General features: G+C 38.6%; 1 protein-coding gene across 4 annotated transcripts in view; it reads left to right on the forward strand.

The window, feature by feature from the left end:
* Positions 1 to 21,629, forward strand: part of TUBGCP5 (tubulin gamma complex associated protein 5) — a 102,146-nt gene that overhangs the window by 6,980 nt on the left and 73,537 nt on the right. For all 4 annotated transcript variants that reach the window (XM_027571919.1, XM_027571918.1, XM_027571917.1 and 1 more), the window contains exons 4-6: positions 11,567 to 11,660; positions 12,053 to 12,132; positions 12,533 to 12,668. In XM_027571919.1, coding sequence (XP_027427720.1) covers positions 11,567 to 11,660; positions 12,053 to 12,132; positions 12,533 to 12,668 — 310 coding nt within the window. The remainder of the gene's footprint in view (positions 1 to 11,566; positions 11,661 to 12,052; positions 12,133 to 12,532; positions 12,669 to 21,629) is intronic.

Below are 21,629 nucleotides of genomic sequence, written 5' to 3' on the forward strand. Positions count from 1 at the left end.
AGTTCATTTTTGCTTTTGTTTCACTAGCTTTTGGAGATGTATCTTGAAAGATGTTGCTGTGGGCGATGTCAAAGTGGTTCCTGCCTATGTTCTCCTCTAGGATTTGGATGGATTCCTATCTCACATTGAGGTCTTTCATCCATTTTGAGTTTATCTTTGTATATGCTGTTAGAGAATGGTCAAGTTTCATTCTTTTGCATGTGGCTGTCCAGTTTTCCAAGCACCATTTATTGAAGAGACTGTCTTTTTTCCATTGCATGTTTTTTCCTGCTTTGTCAAAGATTATTTGACCATAGAGTTGAGAGTCTATATCTTGGTTCTCTCTTCTGTTCCTTTGGTCTATATGTCCGTTTTTGAGCCAGTACCATGCTGTCTTGGTGATCACAGCTTTGTAATATAGCTTGAAATCGGGCAACGTGATACCCCCAGCTTCGTTTTTCTTTTTCAACATTTCCTTGGCTCTTCAGGGTCTTTTCTGATTCCATACAAAATTTAGGATTGTTTGTTCCAGCATTTTGAGGGATAAATGTCATTGGAATTTTGATCAGGATGGCATTGAAGGTATAGATTACTCTGGGTCGCATAGACATTTTAACAATGTTTATTCTTCCAATCCATGAGCATGGAATATTTTTCCATCTTTTTGTGTCTTCTTCAATTTCTTTCATGAGTGTTCTGTAGTTCCTAGAGTATAGATCCTTTACCTCTTTGGTTAGGTTTATTCCGAGGTATCTATGGTTTTTGGTGCTATTGTAAATGGAATCGTTTCTCTAATTTCTCTTTCTACAGTTGCGTTGTTAGTGTATAAGAAAGCAACTGATTTCTGCGCATTGATTTTGTATCCTGCCACATTACTGAATTGCTGTATGAGTTCTAGTGATTTGGAGGTGGAGCCTTGGGTTTTCCACATAAAGTATCATGTCATCTGCGAAAAGAGAGTTTGACTCTTCTTTGACAATTTGAATACCTTTTATTTCTTTTTGTTGTCTGATTGCTGTTGCTAGGTCTTCTAGTACTATGTTGAACAATAGTGGTGAGAGTGGGCATCCTTGATGTGTTCCTGATCCTAAGGGAAAGGTTCTCAGCTTTTTCCCATTGAGGAGGATATTCGCTGTGGGCTTTTCAGAGAAGGATTTTATGAACTTGAGGAATGTTCCCTCTATCCTTATACTCTGAAGAGTTTTAATCAGGAAACGATGCTGTATTTTGTCAAATGCTTTTTCTGCATCAACTGAGAGGACCATATGGTTCTTCTCCTTCCTCTTATTAATGTGTTCTATCACATTGATTGATTGGCGAATGTTGAACCACCCTCCTTGCATCCTGGGTATAAATCCTACTTGGTTGTGGTGGATGATCCTTTTAATGTATTGTTGGATCCTATTAGCTAGGATTTTGTTGAGGATTTTGAAATCTGTATTCATCAGGGATATCGGTCTGAAATTCTCCTTTTGATGGGGTCTTTGCCTGGTTTGGGGATTAAGGTAATGCTGGCCTCATAGAATGAGTTTGGAAGTTTTCCTTCTGTTTCTATTTTTTGAAACAGCTTCAAGAGAATAGGTATTATTTCTTTGAATGTTTGGTAGAATTCCCCAGGGAATCCGTCAGGCCCTGGACTCTTGTTTTTTGGGAGGTTTTTGATCACTGCTTCAATCTCGTTCCTGGTTATTGGCCTATTCAGGTTGTCAATTTCTTCCTGTTTCAGTCTTGGCAGCTTACAGGTTTCTAGGAAGGCATCCATTTCATCCAGCTTATTGGCCTGTAGTTGTTGATAATAATTTCTAGTATTTGTTTCTATTTCCTTGGTGTTAGTCATGATCTCTCCCCTTTCGTTCATAATTTTATTAATTTGGGTCCTTTCTCTTTTGGATAACCTGGCCAGTGGTTTATCGATCTTATTAATTCTTTGAAAGAACCAGCTTCTAGTTTTCCTTGATCTGATCTACTGTTGTCTGGTTTCTAATTCATTGATCTCTCCCCTAATCTTAATTATTTATCTTCTAATACGTGGCTTAGGCATCATTTGTTGCTTTTTCTCTAGTTCTTTAAGGTGAAGAGTTGGTGAATTTGGGATTTTTCTGTTTTTTTGAGTGAGGCTTGGATGGCTATGTATTTCCCCCTTCAGCCCGCCTTTGCAGTATCCCATAGGTTTTGGACCGATGTGTTTTCGTTCTCATTGGTTTCCATGAATTGTTTAAGTTCTTCTTTGATTTCCTGTTGACCCAAACATTCTTGAGCAGAGTGGTCTTTAGCTTCCAAGTGTTTGAATTTCTGCCAAATTTCTTCTTGTGATGGAGTTCCAGTTTTAAAGCATTGTGGTCTGAGAAGATGCAGGGAATAATCTCAGTCTTTTGGTACCGGTTGAGACCTGATTTGTGACCCAGTATGTGGTCTATTCTGGAGAACGTTCCATGTGCACTCGAGAAGAATGAGTATTCTGTTGTTTTAGGGTGGAATGTTCTGTATCTATCTATGAGGTCCTTCTGGTCCAGTGTGTCATTCAAAGTTCTTGTTTCCTTGTTGATTTTCTGCTTAGATGATCTGTCTATGGCTGAGAGGGGAGTATTGAGGTCTCCTTCAATTAACATATTGTTATCAATATGACTCTTTATTTTGGTTAACAGTTAGCTTATGTAGATGGCTGCCTCCCTGTTGGGGGCATAGATATTTACAATTGTTAGATCTTCTTGTTGGATAGACCCTTTAAGAATGATATGGTGTCCTTCTGTGTCTCTAACTACAGACTTTAGTTGAAAATCTAATTTGTCTGATATAAGAATTGCTACCCCAGCTTTCTTTTGAGGTCCACTGGCATGGAAGACGGATCTCCATCCCTTCGCTTTCAGTCTGGATGTATCTTTAGGTTCAAAATGAGTCTCTTGTAGACAGCGTATGGATGGGTCCTGTCTTTTTATCCAATCTGCAACCCTAGGCTGTTTTTTGGGAGCATTTAGGCCGTTCACGTTGAGAGTGATTATTGAAAGATATGAATTAATTGTCATCATGTTGCTTGTGAAGACCTTGTTTTTATAGATTGTCCCTGTAGATTTCTGTTGTATATCACTCTTGGGGTCTTTCTCCTTTTATAGAACCCCCCATATTTCTTGCAGGGCTGGCTTAGTGGTCACATATTCTTTCAGGTTCTGCCGGTCTTGGAAGCTCTGCACCTCTCCATCCATTCTAAATGACAGCCTTGCTGGATAAAGTATTCCTGGCTGCATGTTCTTCTCGTTTAGTACCCTGAATATGTCTTGCCAGGCCTTTCTGGCTTGCCAGGTCTCTGCGGATAGGTCTGATGTTATTCTGATGTTCCTCCCTCTGTACGTAAGGAATCTGTTCCCCCTAACTGCCCTTAAGATGGTTTCCTTAGTTCTAAGATTTGCGAGTTTTACTATTTCATGCCGGGGTGTTGGCCTGTTTTCCTTGATCTTGGGAGGGGTCCTCTCTGCCTCTGGCACATGAATGTTTGTTTGTTTCTTTTTTTTTTAAGATTTTATTTATTTATTTGAGAGAGAGAACGAGAGAGAGAGAGCACATCAGAGGGTACAGGGTCAGAGGGAGAAGCAGACTCCCTGCCAAGCAGGGAGCCCGATGTGGGACTTGATCCTCGGACTCCAGGATCATGACCTGAGCCAAAGGCAGTCGCTTAACCAACTGAGCCACCCAGGCGCCCTGAATGTTTGTTTCATTCCCCTCTCTCTCCTCATCTCTCCACTCCCTCTAGGATTCCAATAATTCTGACATTGGAATGCTTCATGGTGTCACTTATTTCTCTGATTCTATTTTCATGGATTCTGAGTTATTTTTCCCTGGCCTCCTCTTTTCCCTTTTTATCTATTAAATTGTCTTCCAGGTCACTGATTCGTTCTTCTGCCTCACTTACCCTAGCTGTTAGAGTATCTAGATTAGATTGGATCTCGTTGATAGCATTTTTAAGTTCTGCCAATTCAGCTTTCATTTCTGTCCTTAGAGACTCTATGTTGCCAGTAATTGATTTCTCCACTCTAGCTATTGTCTTCACAATTGCTAGCCTGAATTCCATCTCCGACATCTTGGTTATATCTGCATCCATTTGTAAATCTGTGGCATAAGTCATAATATCCGAGTCTTTTCTACTTGGGGGATTCCTCCTCCTAGTCATTCTACTGATAGGCGGTTGAGGTAATGTTTAGAGTCGAAATTATTGACCAGAACCCAAGCAAGCTGCACCTGTTTTCTAGGGACCTTAGGGTTGCTGGCTTCTTGTTTCCCCAGCCTGTTTTCTGGGTGAGGGACCTGCTGCACTGTTACTCAGGCAACCCTGTTTGGGCAGAGTTGCCCTGCCCCCCTGTGGTGGGGGATGGACTCCATGGGAACCGGTTTTGGGGGCTTTTTTTCTCTGGCGGCTTTCTCTGGCGGCTTTCCGCCTCTCTTCAAGAGTCAGAGCAGAAGAGACGTTTCCAACCCTCTGCCTCAGAGCAGATTGCAGTCTGTTCTTCAGTGAGCTCTCCAGGCCACACTATCTCAGTTTCTGTCTGTGTTGCTATAAACTGCAGCATCCTGGGTTGTGCGCCCCTTGCAGCACTCCCAGTCCTGCTACCAGGTGGGGGCACGTCTCTGCCCTTTGTGCTTTTTAAACCCCCAGCCGCTCCCAGTTCGCATGCGCGACCCCACCGCTCCGGGTTTCTGTCCCGCAGGCTGCCCTAAAGTCCATTCCCTGCCACTACAGGTCTGTGAGTCTGTGCTCCATTCCCAGCATGCAAGGCTGTCGCTCACCGGCAGTGTAGGATCCCCATGGCCAGGATCCCTCCCCCTGCTGTTTATCCTCCGATATCTGCCTGCCAGCGGAATCACGGCTCCCCACTTTGTACCTCAAAACCAATCGCCCATGATACTCTGTTTGTAGAGAGCCAGATCTGTCTTCTTACATCTTAGGCTGATTTCGTGGGTGCTCAGAATGGTCTGGTATATACCCAGCTCAATTCCGGGGACCAGTTGAAATAGGGTCCCCTACTCCTCCGCCATCTTTTCCGAAATCAACTTGCTATTAACATTCTTGTAGAAACTTTGTGTGAACCTAAGTGTTCACTCTTTTTTGGACAGATTTCTAGGAGTGTAATTGCTGGTTTATATGGTAAGCATAGGTTCAACCTTTTGAAAAACTGCCAAATTATTTCCCAAAGTGACTATATCATTTTATATTCCCCCAAGCAATATATAAGGGTTCCAGTTTCTCTACATCCTGCCAACACTTGTTTTTAATCTATCTTTTATATTATAGACATCTTAGAGAATATGTGGTAATCATTTTGGTTTTGATTTACATTTCCCTAATGACTAAAGATGTTGAGCATTTTTTCATGTGCTTTTTAGCCATTTATATGTCTTCAGTAATGTCTTTTAAAGTCTTTTCCCATTTTGAAATTGGACTGCTTGTCTTCTTACTGAGTCATTAGAGTTGTTTGTTCCTCATACAAGTACTTCATCAGAAGAATGATTTACAAATATTTTCTTCCAGTCTCTAGCTTGTCTTTTCATTTCCTTAGTGGTGTTTTTTTGAAGTTCAAAAGTTTTTCATTTTAATGAAGTTCATTTATCTATTTCTTTCTTTTATGACTTGTGCTTTTGGGGTCATATCTTAAGAACTCTTTGCCTAATCCAAAGCTAAAAGACTTTTCTTCTGTCTTTTCTTCTAGCAGTTTTAGCACTTGCATTTCTATCTATGTTTTATTATGAGTTAATTGTTGTAAATGTTGTGAGGAAAGGATCTAAATTAAATTTTTTTTTTACCTTCAGCTATTCAATTGTCCCATCACCATTTGTTGAAAAAACTATTCTTTACCTATTGAATTGTCTTGGCATCTTTGTCAAAAACAAATTGGACAGAAATATAAGGATTTATTTCTGGACTCTGAATTGTGTCACTAATTTATATGCCTATTCTTTACACAAATACCACACTGCATTTATTAATGTAGCTTTGCAGTGAGTTTTAGAATCAGGTGATATAAGTACTGCAACTTTTTTCAAAACCATTTTGTGTATTCTAGACCCTCTGAATTTCCTTGCACTTTAGGATTAGCTAAATTTCTACAAAAAGCCTTTTGTCAGGGATTGCATTGAATCAGTAGATCATTTGGGAAGTATTGCTCTGATTGGTTGAATTGTATCCCCAGAAAAGTTATGTTCTCAAGTCCTATCCCCTGATATCTGTGACTATGACTTTATTATAGGGTCTTTGTCAATGTAAGGAAGTTGAAATGAAGTCAAACTGGCTAATCCAGTGATTGGTATCCTTATAAGACAGTAGAAATTTGAACACAGATACACAGGGCGAACATGCTATAATGGAGGCAGAGATTGCAGCCATGCAGCTGCAAATCAAGGAACCCTAAGGATTTGTGGCAACCACAGAAGCTGGAAGAGGCAAGGAAGGATTCTTCCCTCAAGCTTTCAGATTGAGCGTGGTCCTGCTGACGGCTTGATCGCAGACTTCTAGCCCCAAGAACTGAAAAAGATTAAATTCCTTTTGTTTTAAGCCACGCAGTTTGTAGAATTTTGTTATGGCAGCCCAAGGAAACTGCTACACAGTCTTAACAATATTAAATCTAAATATTAAATAATTAAATCCGTGAGTGGGAACTCTCCATTTATTTAGATATCTTTATTTTTCTCAGCAATTTCATTTTTCCAGGTACAGATCTTTCATTTCTGTTTACTCCTAAATATTTTATTCTATTTGGTGCTATTATGAACGGAATTGTCTTCTTAATTTCATTTGCAGTTTGCTTTTTGCTAACATTTTCTTCTGGATTCCTTAGTATTTTCTACACTGAGGGTCATGTTATCTCCAAAAATAGTTTGACCTCTTCCTTTCCAGTGTGAAGTGTTTTGGGACTTTTTGCACTGGCCAGAAGCTTCAATACAGTGCTGAACAGGAGAGTGGACATTTTTTCCTTGTTCCTAGTCTTAGAGGAAAAGCTTCAGTTTTACTTTTAATTATGATATTAATTATAGATTTTTCATAGATGCCCTTTATCAGTTTGAAGATGTTCTCTTTTATTCCTAGTCTATTGAGAGTTTTTATCATGATTAAGTGTTGTGTATTGTCAAATCTCTTTCTGTACCTTTGAGATAATCATAGGTTTTTTTGTTTTGTATTCTCTGAGGTCTTAGCTTGAGCTGCCATTACAAAATACCACAGACTGGGTGGCTTAAAAATACAAATTTATTTTCTCATGGTAGTGGAGTCTGGGAGGACTAAGATTAAGGTGCTGGCTGATTCAGTTGCTGGTTATGACTGTCTGGCTCATAGATGGCCACCTTCTCTGTTTTCACATGGCAGAGCTCTCTGGTGTCTCTTCTTATCCCATTGGACCAGGGCTTCACCCTTATGAATTAATAACCTCCTGAAAGCCCCATCTGCAAATACCGTCACACTGGGGGTTAGAGTTTCAACACAGGAATTTGAGAGGAACACAAACACTTAGTTCATAACATATGATGTATTATATTAAGTGAGCTTTGGGTGTTAATCTAATTTGTGTGTGGACTGAGAAGTACATTCATACTTAAGGCCATTTTCAAGACTGTCCTGGCTTATATTTTGTGTTGGTTGCATGAACTCATGTTCCATCAGTCAAGCATGTATGGCTGGTTTGGTCCACTCCAGTTTCTACTGTGTACATCACAGCCTAGTCAACCCAAGACATATGGAGAGCTGAAGCAAGCCCTGTGTGGCTGTTGTGCCTCCAGGAATTCCCTGATAAACCCTCAACTATTCTGCTGTCCTGCTGCTCAACACACACAGGACCGCAACCACTGACTCCCCACTTCACTTGCCACTGCGTTTGCTACTTTAACTGACAGCTCTTTGAGTCGAGTGAGACTCTTCCATCAACAGAAGCAAAGCGGCTAGTTTTCATTCCCTGTCTAGTCTGGTTGAACTACAACTGTGATAAAGCTAGAAGGAGGAGGAAAATAGCTCTGGGCAAATATGCCACAAACTCACACAGTTCCACCCTGAGATCATTTTTGTGAATAAATGCTTCTCTCCATTTGTATGTCCTTGCTCCATTGAGAGCACTGAAATGGTTGTCTGGCAATTTTGTCCAGCTTTTAGTTACTTTTAGGGGAGAGGCTTTGAAGACCACTTCCTTCCATCATGCCAGAAGTGTATCTCTAACCGCACTATCTATTATAAATAGTTAGGGATTTATATTATCCATGGGAGTTACTCAGTAAATGACAGTTCACTATTTCCAGGCTCTGAATGGTATTTGGCAAAAAAGATTTGGGGTGGTTTGTTATTCTTGGAAAAATAAGCAAAGACTGACATATTTATAAAACCCCACTGAAACTATGAATTCTAGTTCTTTGTAGCTTTGAGTTTCAAAGAATTTGAGAGTGGAGTATAAGTTATCCTTAAATATCCTTTGAGTTTCAAGACCACCTCTGATATAATATACAGCACATGGGATTGCTACTTTCATCATATATATATATGTGTGTGTTCATTGACTTTCTACAGAGTAGCAGGGACCATGCAGGGCCTCAGAAGACAGAGACTAGGGGCATGTGGCTGATGTGTAGCCAGAGTTCAACTCTTTACCTTTATCTCTTACGTAAAGAGATGGCATAAAAAACAAGTTAACTTGTATTTTTTTTTTACAAGTTAACTTGTATTTTTAAAGTTAAGTATAATAGTTCATATCTTCTATATGTAAGTGCCAGAGTCCTAACTCTAAGCAGTTTTCTTTTTCTTCACTACAATTAGTAATTTTGGTCAAAGCATGATATATAGCTGGTTGATAGGCTGTGTTTTGACCATTAGTGCTAATTTGTAGTTCAGTGATAACCCAATTAATGAGTTCTCTCAGGGTCAAGCTCCTTTATAGATGTTACTCAAAAATAAACAATGTATAGGAGTACGGAAATGGCATCATTTAGGTCCTCCTCCCATGACCAAGAGTTGCTTTTGTGCATCCCTACACTGCTACAGGGCAATAGTTCTAATACTTGGCAAAGTAGGGAGGTTTGCAAGGGTGCAATATGTGCCCTTTCACTGTACACACTTCCTTCCTCTGTCATTGGTAATTTTCACCTTACTCAGGTGCACAAAATAAAAAAAAAAAATTGATGCTAGCAGTTCTTACTAAATAATAGATTTCTATAGTGGGAGGTGTTTAAGTACTTATATTTTAGACTTTTTATTCCACTTTTCTCTGTGGAATAAAAATTCTTTTCTTTGTTAAAGGAATTTCAGGCGTTTCTAAGCAGGTGAGAAATTACCAGAGAAAGGCCAGCTCCTTGAAGTCTTATTAGTGATATATTTTCTTCTTTTTTAATTTTTTTATTGTTACATTAATCACCATACGTTACATTATTAGTTTTTGATGTAGTGTTCCATGATTCATTGTTTGTGCATAACACCCAGTGCTCCATGCAGAATGTGCCCTCTTTAATACCCATCACCAGGCTAACCCATCCTCCCCCTCCCCTCTAGAACCCTCAGTTTGCTTTTCAGAGTCCATTGTCTCTCATGGTTCATCTCCCCCTCTGATTTCCCCCCCTTTATTCTTCCCCTCCTGCTATCTTTTTTTTTTTTAACATATATTGCATTATTTGTTTCAGAGGTACAGATCTGTGATTCAACAGTCTTGGCACAATTCACAGTGCTCACCATAGCACATACCCTCCCCAATGTCTATCACCCAGCCACCCCATCCCTCCCACCCCACCCCCACTCCAGCAACCCTCAGTTTGTTTCCTGAGATTAAGAATTCCTCATATCAGTGAGGTCATATGGTACATGTCTTTCTCTGATTGACTTATTTAGTGATATATTTTCTAAACATTCCTAGGAAAGTTTAGCAAGTATTTTCTGTGTCCCTGGCATTTTACTAGGTGGTAGGAATACAGAATAAACAATACATGATCATCACTGCCCAGATTTTTAATAGTATTTAATTATGATAAACATTGTGAAGACATATATAAGGTACTACAGATGGTCCCTGACTTACAGTGGTACAAAAGCAATTCATATTCAGTGGAAATTCAGATTTTGAACTTTGATCTTTTCTCAGGTTAGTGATATGCAGTATGATACTCTCTGGATGATGCTGGCAGCAAGCCACAGCTCCCAGTCAGTCAGGTGTTCATGAGGGTGAACAACCAGTACACTTAACAGCCATTTTGTACCCATACAACCATTCTGTTTTTCACCTGCAATACAGTATTCAGTAAATTGCATGAGATATTCAGCACTTTATTATTAAATAGGCTTTGCCTTAGATGATTTTGCCCAACTATAGGCTAATATGGGTGTTCTGAGCATGTTTAACATAGGGTAGGCCAGGGGTGCCTGGCTGGCTCGGTCGATAGAGCATGAGACTCTTGATCTTGGGGTCCTGAGTCCTTATGTTGGGTGTAGAGATTACTTTAAAAAAAAAAAAAGGGTAAGCCAAGCTATGATGTTCAGTAGGTTAGGTGCATTAAATGCATTTTTGAGTTATAATATTTTCAACTTACAATGGCTTTCTTGGCATGTAACCCCATTGTAAGTTGTGGAAGACTTGTATAGAACATACAGTAGGAAGAACTCACCTGGTTTTTAGGCATTAGAGAGTTACCTTCCTTGAATTTAACCCATCTCTTCTTTCCAGTATAGTTTATGACTTTAGCCCATTTGGGGTATTTTTATTTTTTGGTAACTTTTAAACATGGTTTTTTTTTTTTTTAAGATTTTATTTTTATTTATTTATTTTAGAGATAGTGCAAGTAGGGGGAGGAGCAGAGCAAGAGGGACAAGCAGACTCTGCAGCGAGTGCGGAGCCGGACGCCGGTCCCGATCCAACGATACTGAGATCATGACCTGAGCCGAAATCAAGAGTCGAATGCTTAACCAACTGAGCCACCCAGGCACCCCAAATATGGTTTTTTAAATATAATTTTTTTGCATGTTTTTTTTTTAACTTAAAGAAAAGTTGAAGAATAGTAAATGAACTCCAGTGTATCCTTTGCTCAGGTTCACTAATCAGTGTTTTTTAATCTGGAATAGTTCCTCAGGCTTTCTTTTTCTTGACCTTGACATTTTTTTTTTTTAAAGATTTTTATATTTATATGACAGAGACACAGAGAGAGAGGGAACACAAGCAGGGGGAGTGGAAGAGGGAGAAAGCAGGCTTCCCACTGAGCAGAGAGTCCGATGCTGGGCTCGATCCCAGGACCCTGGGATCATTACCTGAGCCAAAGGCAGATGCTTATGATTGAGCCACCCAGACACCCCTTAACCTTGACATTTTTTAAGAGCACAGGCCAGTTATTTGGTAGCTTGTCCTCAGTTTTGGTATTTCTGACGATTCCTCCTTATGATTCAGGTAATGCATTTTTGACATGTTCCTTACATGTACGCATTTGAACTCTAAAAAGTTTAGAGATTAGGATTAACTTAGGTATGATTCATGTTTTCTCAAACTAGAAAAAATATTGGGGACATAACTGACATGGGGTTATCTTTTCTTAAACTAGTTTTGAAAGCTTTCACCAACCTCAGTGATTCATATCTTCATTTTTTGTTTTAAAGACAGATGCACATTATTCCATACTGTCACTTCTTCTGTGTCTATCTGATTCTCCTTCAAACAGCAATTATGTGGAAACACCAAGAGATGAAGTGGGTACGTTGCCAAATGTTTAATATATAACAAAAGTGAAATTGGTTTTATTGCTTAATATCAGACATTTTATAAAAAGTTGTAAAAATCTATGAAACTAAAATATTTCTGTTGCTTTGGATACAATTGCAATTACAAATCATTTAAAATTTAAGTTCTGACTTTAAGTTAAACTACTTTCAATTATATAAAGAGAAAAAATTACTTTTGAAGCTAAGTTAAATTTTAAAATGTATTAGAATATCAGTTTATTGAGTTTCAGTATTTTTGAACTTTGTCATCCCCTGAGTGCGTTTTATTTTGAGTTTTGTTAGACTTTTTTCCTATAGTTTTGGGTTTTTTTTTCCCCCACATATTTTTGATAAAGCTGATGAAATTCTTCTGTTATATTTCAGAAAAGAAAGATGATTTTGACTGGGGAAAATACTTGATGGAAGGTGAAGAAATTGACCTTGGTCCAAATGTAAACACACCAGTAAGTGGCAATAGTTTTGCTATTGAAAATATAAATATATGCCAAGTGATACATTATTTTTGTGGTTCCTTTCACCCTAGAGCAACTTAACTAAAACAAGAATACTTTTCACTAAATTATAGTAGTTTGTCATTAAAGATTTATTAAGATTTTGCACTGAATCAGTAGTACTAGGGAGTTGAATGAATGTAAGTATCCTTTAAGGAGTATCCTTTCATCTTGGGGGTTTTGCCACCAAAAATAATTCCAGGTTATCATAGTAACTTTCAAGACATTTAGAAAAAAGTGTCATTAGGTATAGTTTTTGCTTTTTTTTTTGAAATATTCTTAATCTTTTCATCTAAATAGCTCCAGTCACCATACACTCTTAAGGATAAGATGTATTTCCCTTTTTAATCAGAATTGGTCTGAAGACAGTGAAGATGAAGATGATCAACAGCCCTTAAGTAGAGAAGACTCTGGGATTCAGGTGGACAGGACACCATTAGAAGAACAAGATCCAAACAGAAAACTGGGGCCTCGTGTCAGCTGGAAAGGTACTGTGTATTCTCAGATGCATCATTTTCTTGTAGTAGGACAGGCATGCTTTGGGAATCAGTTCTATATGATTTAAGATACTGGTAAGTTCTGCCATCTTTGTAAATCTTTTTAAACCATTAGTAGATCTATAGTGTCTAAGAAGTGGCACTACAAAATTAATGTTGAAAAGAGATTTATAGTGAAATTCTGTGTTTTGTTTTGTTTTTATAGTTCTGAGAACTTTACTAGTCCTAAATATTTCAATTTGTTTTTTATTGGAGAAGGGTTGACTTTGCCTAAGTTAGTAACGAAATAAAAGGAAAAAAGATCTGTACAATTTAATTTTAAATTGGAATGTTTGAATTTTAGTGAAGAACTGTGAATGGGTAGACTCTAGAAAGAACTGGAAGCAACCTCAGAGATTAGATTATCTAGTCCTACTCCTCATTTTGTAGATAAGGAAACAAAGTCCTGGTTACATTGGCTTTTCTATGGTCATGTAGCTGTGAAACTAACCCCCAGAAGATGGGATATGTAACCAGACCCTATTCACTGTACTTGAACCTTGCTAAATGGACAAAGTATTTAAAGCTGATTTAGCATCCTAATGATTTTCTAGCTTATTTTTTCTTTCCTTTTCTTTTTAATTTTTGTGTCAGACCTTTAGGGCAGAGTGTGGTCATTACTAGTCCATGCAGGAACGTTTAATTTGATTTATATCATCTGTTCTGCTATTTCTGATTCTCACTCCCCATTCTTTTTCTCTGCCAGCCCAGTTCTAGGCACCTGTTGTAATGTATTTGATACCTGTGTTCTCACACAGATCAAGTTCTTATAAAGTACATTCTATTGGTTGGTGTATTCTGTTTTAAAAATTATGTACTGGTATTATTCCATGTGCAGACTTTGTTCTATTCCTCTTTCATCTATCTCTGTTTTAAATCTGTCTCTGTCAACTCTGTGTACATCTCTTCTGTTACCCCTAACTGCTGTATAGGTTTCTGCAGCTTGCAGTACCACATTTAAATTATCACTTTCCTGTGGACAGTCCCTGAGCTGCTTTTGCTCCCTCTACCTAGTGCCATGCCCGTTATGGACCTGGCCCACAGTCTCCTCTCTACTTGATAAAATCCACCCCTCTGATTTGGGCTGCTTTTGTTTTAATTTGCATTTGTCTGGCTGTTCAGGATAAGTGCTTGTGACTCCTCAGGTCCTTTAGCCTTGCCCCTTCTGTGAAGTACCCATTGATAACCTCTGCTTGTTTTCTTTTGGGTTTCATGATTTCCTTCGAGTTCCTTGTATGTCTAGATATTAATTCCTAGGTTTTAGACATGAAGTTATCATGTAGTCACCTTACTATTAACATTTTTCATGAGATAATTTCAAACAGAATCTGTGATTTTTTTTCCACTATTTTGTTGTACTCAGACCTATAAATTTTTTCATGATATGGTTAGCATTTGGGTCTTGATATTTTTCTCTACAAAAACATTCCCTTGTATTTTCCTTCTGTTTGCTTTTTTAAAGCTTACATTTAGGTCTTTAGTGACCACCAGGTCCACTTTTATATATGAACTGAGGTTAAAGGATCTAACTTACCTTTCTCCAATGTCATGAGCCAGTTTTCCCAGAAGCATCTACTAAATAACCCATTCTATCCACATCGTTCTGTGATTCTAGCATTATTATATATCAAGTTTTCATATATACATATATGTATTTCTGAACATTGTGTTCTCTCCCTTCAGTGTGAGTTGCTGAGGAACAGAATTTTTGTTTATATGGCTTTATAATATATCTCAACACACAGAAGGCAAGTTTCCCCATCACCTCCTTTATACCTTTTCAGAATTGGCTTAGCAGCATTATCAACAATAGCCAAACTGTGGAGAGAGCCCAAATGTCCAATAAAGAAGATGTGGTAAGCGAGAGATGTGTAAGATGGCAGAGGAGTAGGAGATCCTAGTTTCCCTCGGGATCTTGGTCCCTTAAAATCAGCTAGATGGTTATCAGATCATTCTGAAAACCTGCAAAATCAGAGATCTGAGAAAAGAATTGCTACAATTCTACAAATAGAAAAGTGACCGCTTTTTGCGAGATAGGAGGTATGGAGATATGAATCTGAGGCAATATATCCCAAGATAAACAATGGGGGCAGAGAGCCTCCATAAGTGGGGAAATGGAAGTCTTATAAGTAGCGGAGCACAAAATTGGAACTTTTAGAGATTTGCCTGAAAGGCGCTCAGAGATGAAGCAGGGTAGAATCCCATGTGAGACAGCATGGTCTCAGGATCCCCAGGGTCACAAAAAGAACAGGGGTGCCTGAGTGCGCCAGAGTTCCCAGGCATTAGAGCAAGGACGCTGGTTACAAACAGTGAGTCCAGGCACTGGCTTTCTCCTCGGTGTTGGCATAAACCACAAATTGCTGTGCAGTTGTGCAACCATTCTCTGAGCAGGGGCCCCAGCAAGAGGCAGAACCCCAGGGAGACCTTCCTCCCTCCCCCTACCAGGAGGAGTGGTATGGGTGCATGCCACAAGAGTCCCTATGTTTGGAAACTCGAATCAGGGTCATGTGCCTGAGATAAAAATGTTGATCACAGGCTGGGTGAACACAGAGTTGAGACGGAAGCCAAGGAGACGAGTGATTGACTGCTTTTCCTTGACATCTGAATGAAGAGTGGGAGGCACGAACTTTCAGCTCTGGGTCTAGAGATTGGGGCACTACCATTTTCATCCCCCACATCAGTGCAGAATGCCTTTAAGGAGCAAAACAGCACTACATAATGCAGTCTGGATCTGTATACAGTGAGCCCAGCCCCCTGGCAAGGGTGGTGCAATTCCACCCAGACAAAGACACCAGGGAATCTACAACAGGCCCCTCTCCCAGAAGACCAGTAGGAATTTCTGGTGAATACCAAGTTTACTGATATTATAGAACTATAAAACTCCAGTTTATATAGCATTCGTGGTTTATTCTTATTATTCCTTAGTCTTTCAGTTTTATATTTTATTTTCCTTTTCAACTATTTTCTTATTTTATCAATTCTTAAGTCGTTTTTATTTTTATTTTTACACTTATGATTTATATATGTATTTTTCATTTTTGGCTTCCTTTCATTGTATTCAACTGAATTTTTGTGTATATATATATATATATATATATATAGTAAGTTTTTCTCACCTATTTTGGGATCTAGTTTCTTCTAACAAACAGACCAGAATACACCCAGGATCTAGTTTAATATTCTCTTCAACCTCTTGTCTGATTTTATTCCCATTTTTTTTCCTTTTCTTTTTGGTTTCTCTTCTGATTAGTGTATATTTTTCTGGCATCATTCCTTAGTCCATTTCTTTTCTTGTGTCTTTTTTAATTTTTATTTTTACACTTATGGTTTATAAATATTTTTTTCATTTTTGTTTTTCATTATATTCAACTACATTTTTGTATATATATGTTTTTCTTTCCCATTTTGGGATCTAGGTTCTTCTAACAGACCAAAATACACCCAGGATCTAGTTTAATATTCTGTTCAACTTCTTGTCTGATTTTATTCCCATTTTTTCCCTTTTCTTTTCTTTTTGGTTTCTGTTCTGTACTGATTTGTATAGTGTGTATTTTTCTGGTATCATTGTTGCTGTTTTTGTATTTTCCCTCTCTTTTTTCTTCTCTGGACATAATGACAAAATGGAAGAAATTCCAAAAAAAGAGGACAAGAGGCAGTTACTCCAGTTATTTAATCAATATGGATATAAGTAAGATGTCAGAACTAGAATTCAAAACAACGAATATAAAAATACCACCTGGGTTTGAAAGCATAGAAGACGGTAGAGAATACCTTACTGGAGAAATGAAAGAACTAAAATCTAATAAGGTTGAAATCAAAAAGGCTATTACTGAGATGCAATAAAAAAATGGAGGCTTTAACTGCTAGGATAAATGAAGCAGAAGAGGGAGTCAGTGATATAGAAGACAAAATGATGGAGAATAAGGAAGCTGAGAAAGAGATAACTACTGGATCACGAGGGGAGGATTCAAGAGATCAGCGATACCATAAAGCAAAACAATATTAGAATAATTAGGATCTCAGAGGAAGAGGAGGTGGGGAGGCAGAAGGTTTATTTGAACAAATAGCTGAGAAATTCCTTAATCTGGTGAAGGAAATAAGCGTTCAAGTCCAGGAAGCACAGAGAACCACCTTCAAAATCAATGACCTCGACATAATAGTGAAGTTTACAAATTTCAGAAATAAAGAGAAAATCCTGAAAGCAACTCAGGACAAGAGGTTCTTAATCTACAAGGGTAGAAACATAGGTTGGCAGCAGACCTGGCCACAGAGACCTGACTGGCCAGAAATATATATATATATATATATTTGCATGATATATTCAGCATGCTCTGCAAAAAATATGCAGCCAAGAATACTTGATCCAGCAAAGCTGTCATTCAGAATAGGAGAGAGTAAACACTTCCAGAACAAACAGAAACAAAAAGAATTTGTGATCACTAAACCAGCCCCGCAAGAAATACTTAAAGGGATCCTATAAGCATAAAGAGAGCCCAAAAGTAACAAAGACCAGAAAAGAAAGACACTGTACAGAAACATTGACATTACACGTAATACAATGGCACTAAATTCATATCTTTCAACAATTACTCTGAATGTAAATGGACTAAATGCTCCAGTCAAAAGACTCAGGGTAATAGAGTGGATTAAAAAAAAAAAAAAGACCCATCAATATGCTATCTACAAGAGACTTATTTTAGACCCAATGACACGTCCAGATTGAAATTGTGGGGGTGGAAAACCATTTACCATGCTAATGGACATCAAAGGAAAGCTGGAGTAGCAATCCTTATATCAGACAAATTAGATTTTAAACCAAAGATTGTATAAGAGATGAAGAGGGACAGTGTATCATAATTAAAGGGTCTATCCAATAAGAAGATCTAACAATTGTAAATGCTTATGCCCCTAATATGGGAGCAGCCAATTAAATAAACCAATTAATAACAAAACTAAAGAAATTAATTGAAAATAGTACAGTAATAGTAGGGGACTTTAACACTCTGCTCACAGCAAAGGACAGATCATCTAAGCAGAGATCAACAAGGAAACAAGGGCTTTGAACGACACACTGGACCAGATGGACTTCACAGATCTATTCAGAGCATTTCATCCTAAAGCAACAGAATACACATTCTTCTTGAGTGCATATAGGACTTTCTCCTGTAACAGGATCACAAATTAGGTCTCAGCTGGTACCAAAATGTTGGAATTATTCCCTGTATATTTTCTTTTTTTTAAAGATTTTATTTATTTATTTGAGAGAGAGTGACAGAGAGCATGAGAGGGAAGAGGGTCAGGGAGAAGCATATCCCCCACTGAGCAGGGAGCCCGATGTGGGCCTTGATCCCGGGACTCCAGGATCATGACCTGAGCTGAAGGCAGTCGCTTAACCAACTGAGCCACCTAGGCGCCCTCCCTCCATATTTTCAAGCCACTATGCTTTAAAGCTTGAATCACAAGGGAAAATTTGGAAGGAACACAAATACATGGAGGTTAAAGAGCATCCTACTAAGGAATGAATGGGTCAACCAGGAAATTAAAGAAGAATTTAAAAATTCATGGACACAAATGAAAATGAAAACACGACAGTTCAGAACCTTTGGGATGCAGCAAAAATGGTCCTAAGAGGGAAGTATATAGCAATGCAAACCTTTCTCAAGAAATAAGAGAAGTCTCAAATACAGAACCTAATGTTTTACCTAGAGTAACTGGAGAAAGAGCAGCAAATAAAGCCTAAATTCAGCAGGAGAAGTAATAAAGATTAGAACAGAAATCAATAATATAGAAACAAAAAAAACCCAATAGAATAGATTGACAAAACTAGGAACTGGTTCTTTGAAGGAATTAATATGATTGATAAGACCCTAGCCAGACTTATCAAAAAGAAAAAGGACCCAAATAAATCGTAAGTGAAAAAGGAGAAATCAAAATCAACACTAAAAATACAAACTGAAAAAAAAAAAAAGAATTATAAGAGAATATTATGAGCAACTATATGGTTACAAATTAGGCAATCTGGAAGAAATGGTTGCATTCCTAGAAACATATAAACTACCAAAACTGAAACAGGAAGAAATAGAAAACCTGGACAGACGCATAACCAGCAAAGAACTTGAAGCAGTAATCAAAAATCTCCCAACAAGCAAGAGTCCAGGTCCAGGGGGCCTCCCAACAATATTGTACCAATCATTTAAAGAAAGATTAATACCTATTCTTCTGGAGCAGCTTGAAAAAATAGAGATGGAAGGAAAACTTCCACACTCACTCTATGAGGCCAGCATTACCTTTTCTTTTTTAAGATTTTATTTATTTGAGAGAGAGAGTGCGTGAGAGAGAGCGTGCATGAGCAGGGTTAGGAGCAGAGGGAGAGGGAGAAGCAGACTCCCCACTGAGCAGGGAGCCCGATGCGGGGCTCCATCTCGGGACTTTGGGATCATGCCCTGAGCCGAAGGCAGATGCTTAACCAACTGAGCCACCCAGGTGCCTCAGCATTACTTTGATCCCAAAACCAAAGACCCCACCAAAAAGAATTACAGACCAAATCTCTGATGAAGATGGATGCAGAAATTCTCACCAAGGTACTAGCTAATAGGATCCAACAATACATTAAAAGAATTATTCACCAGCACCAAGTGGAATTTATTCCTGGGCTGCAAGGGTGGTTCAACATCTGCAAATCAAGCAGTGTGGTACATCACGTTAATAAAAGAAAGGACAAGAACCATATGATCCTCTCAGTTGATGCAGAAAAAGCATTTGACAAAATACAGCATCTGTTCTTGGTAAAAACTCTGTTCAGTGTAGGGATAGAGGGAACACACCTCAATATCATAAAAGCCATCTACAAAAGGCCCCCAGTGGATATCATCCTGAAGGGGGAAAAACAGAACTTTTCCCCTAAGATCAGGAACATGACAGGGATGTCCACTCTCACCACTGTTGTTCAACATAGTACTAGAAGTCCTAGCCTCAGCAGTCAGACAACAAAAAGAAATAAAAGGCTTCCAAATCAGCAAAAAAGATGTCAGTCTCACACTTCACAAATGACATGACACTCTGTGTTCAAAACCCAAGACTCCACCCAAAAATTGCTAGCTCTCATACAGGATTTCAGCCATGTGGCAGGATATAAAATCAATACACAGAAATCAGTTGCATTTCTGTACACCAACAATGAAGCTGCAGAAAAAGAAATCAAGGAATCCATCCCATTTACAGTTGCACCGAAAACCATAAAATATGTAAGAATAAACCTGACAAAAGAGGTAAAGTATCTGTACTCTGAAAACTATAGAACACTTATGTAAGAAATTGAGGAAGGCACAAAGAAATGGAAAAACTTTCCATGCTCATGGACTCGAAGAACAAACGTTGTTGAAATGTCTATGCTACCCAGAGCAATCTACACATTCAGTGCAATCCCTATAGAAATACCATCAAGGGGCACCTGGGTGGCTCAGTTGTTAAGCGTCTGCCTTCGGCTCGGGTCATGGTCATCAACAGTTTTCACAGAACTGGAACAGACAACCCTAAAATTTGTATGGACCCAGAAAAGACCCCGAATAGCCAGGGGAAAGTTGTAAAAGCAAACCAAAGCTGGTGGCATCACAATTCCGGACCTCAGGCTATATTACAAAGATGTAATCATCAAGACGGTGTAGTACTGGCACCAAAACAGACACATAGATCAGTGGAACAGAATAGAGAACCCAGAAATGGACCTTCAACTCTACAGTCAACTAATCTTCCACAAGTCAGGAAAGAATATCCAGTGGAAAACGGACAGTCTCTTCAACAAATGGTACTGGGAAAACTGGAGAGCCACATGTAGAAGAATAAAACTGGACCACTGTGTTACACCATACACAAAAATAAACTCAAAATGGATGAAAGACCTAAATGTGAGTCAGGAATCCACCAGAATCCTAGAGAACACAGGCAGCTCTTGACCTTGGCCACAGGAACGTTTTGCTAGACACGTCTTCAAGGGCAAGAGAAACAACAACAACAAAAAGGAACTATTGGTAGTTCATCAAGAGAAAAAGCTTTGCACAGTAAAAGAAACAGTAGACCAAACCAAAGACAGCCTACAAAATGGAAGAAGATATTTGCAAATGTTTTATCAGATAACAGGCTGGTATCCAATATCTATAAAGAACTTCTCAAACTCATCGCCCAAAAAACAACTAATCCAGTCAAGAAATGGGAAGAAGACATGAACAGACATTCTCCAAGGAGGACATACAAATGGCCAACAGACACATGAAAAAATGCTCCACATCACTTGGCATCAGGGAAATACAAATCAAAACCACAATGAGATACCATCTCACATAGTCAGAACGGCTAAAATGAACAAGTCAGGAAACAGCAAATGTTGATGAGGATGCAGAGAAAGGGGAACCCTCTTCCACTGCCTGTGCGAATGCAAGCTGATATAGCCACTCTGGAAAACATTATGGAGGTTTCTGAAAAAGTTAAAAATAGAGCTACCCTAGGACCCAGCAATTGCATTACTGGGTATTTACCCAAAGGATACAAACGCAGTGATCTGAAGGGGCACCTGCACCCCATTGTTCTGGCAGCAATGTACACAATAGCCAAATGGAAAGAGTCCACATGTCCATCAACAAATGAATGGGTAAAGAAGATGTGCTATATATACACACACACAATGGAATACTATTTGGCTATCAAAAAAAATGAAATCTTACCATTTGCAATGATGTGGATGGAACTAGAGGGTGTTATGCTAAGGGAAATAAGACCATCAGAGAAAGACAATTACATGATTTCACTCATATGTAGAATTTAAGATACAAAACAGGATTATAGGGAAAGGGAGGAAAAAATAAAATAAGATGAAATCATAGAGGGAAACAAACCATAAGAGACTTTTAACTAGAAGAA

Source organism: Zalophus californianus, chromosome 6 (genome assembly GCF_009762305.2).
Source record: "Zalophus californianus isolate mZalCal1 chromosome 6, mZalCal1.pri.v2, whole genome shotgun sequence".
NCBI classification, from domain to species: Eukaryota; Metazoa; Chordata; class Mammalia; order Carnivora; family Otariidae; genus Zalophus; species Zalophus californianus.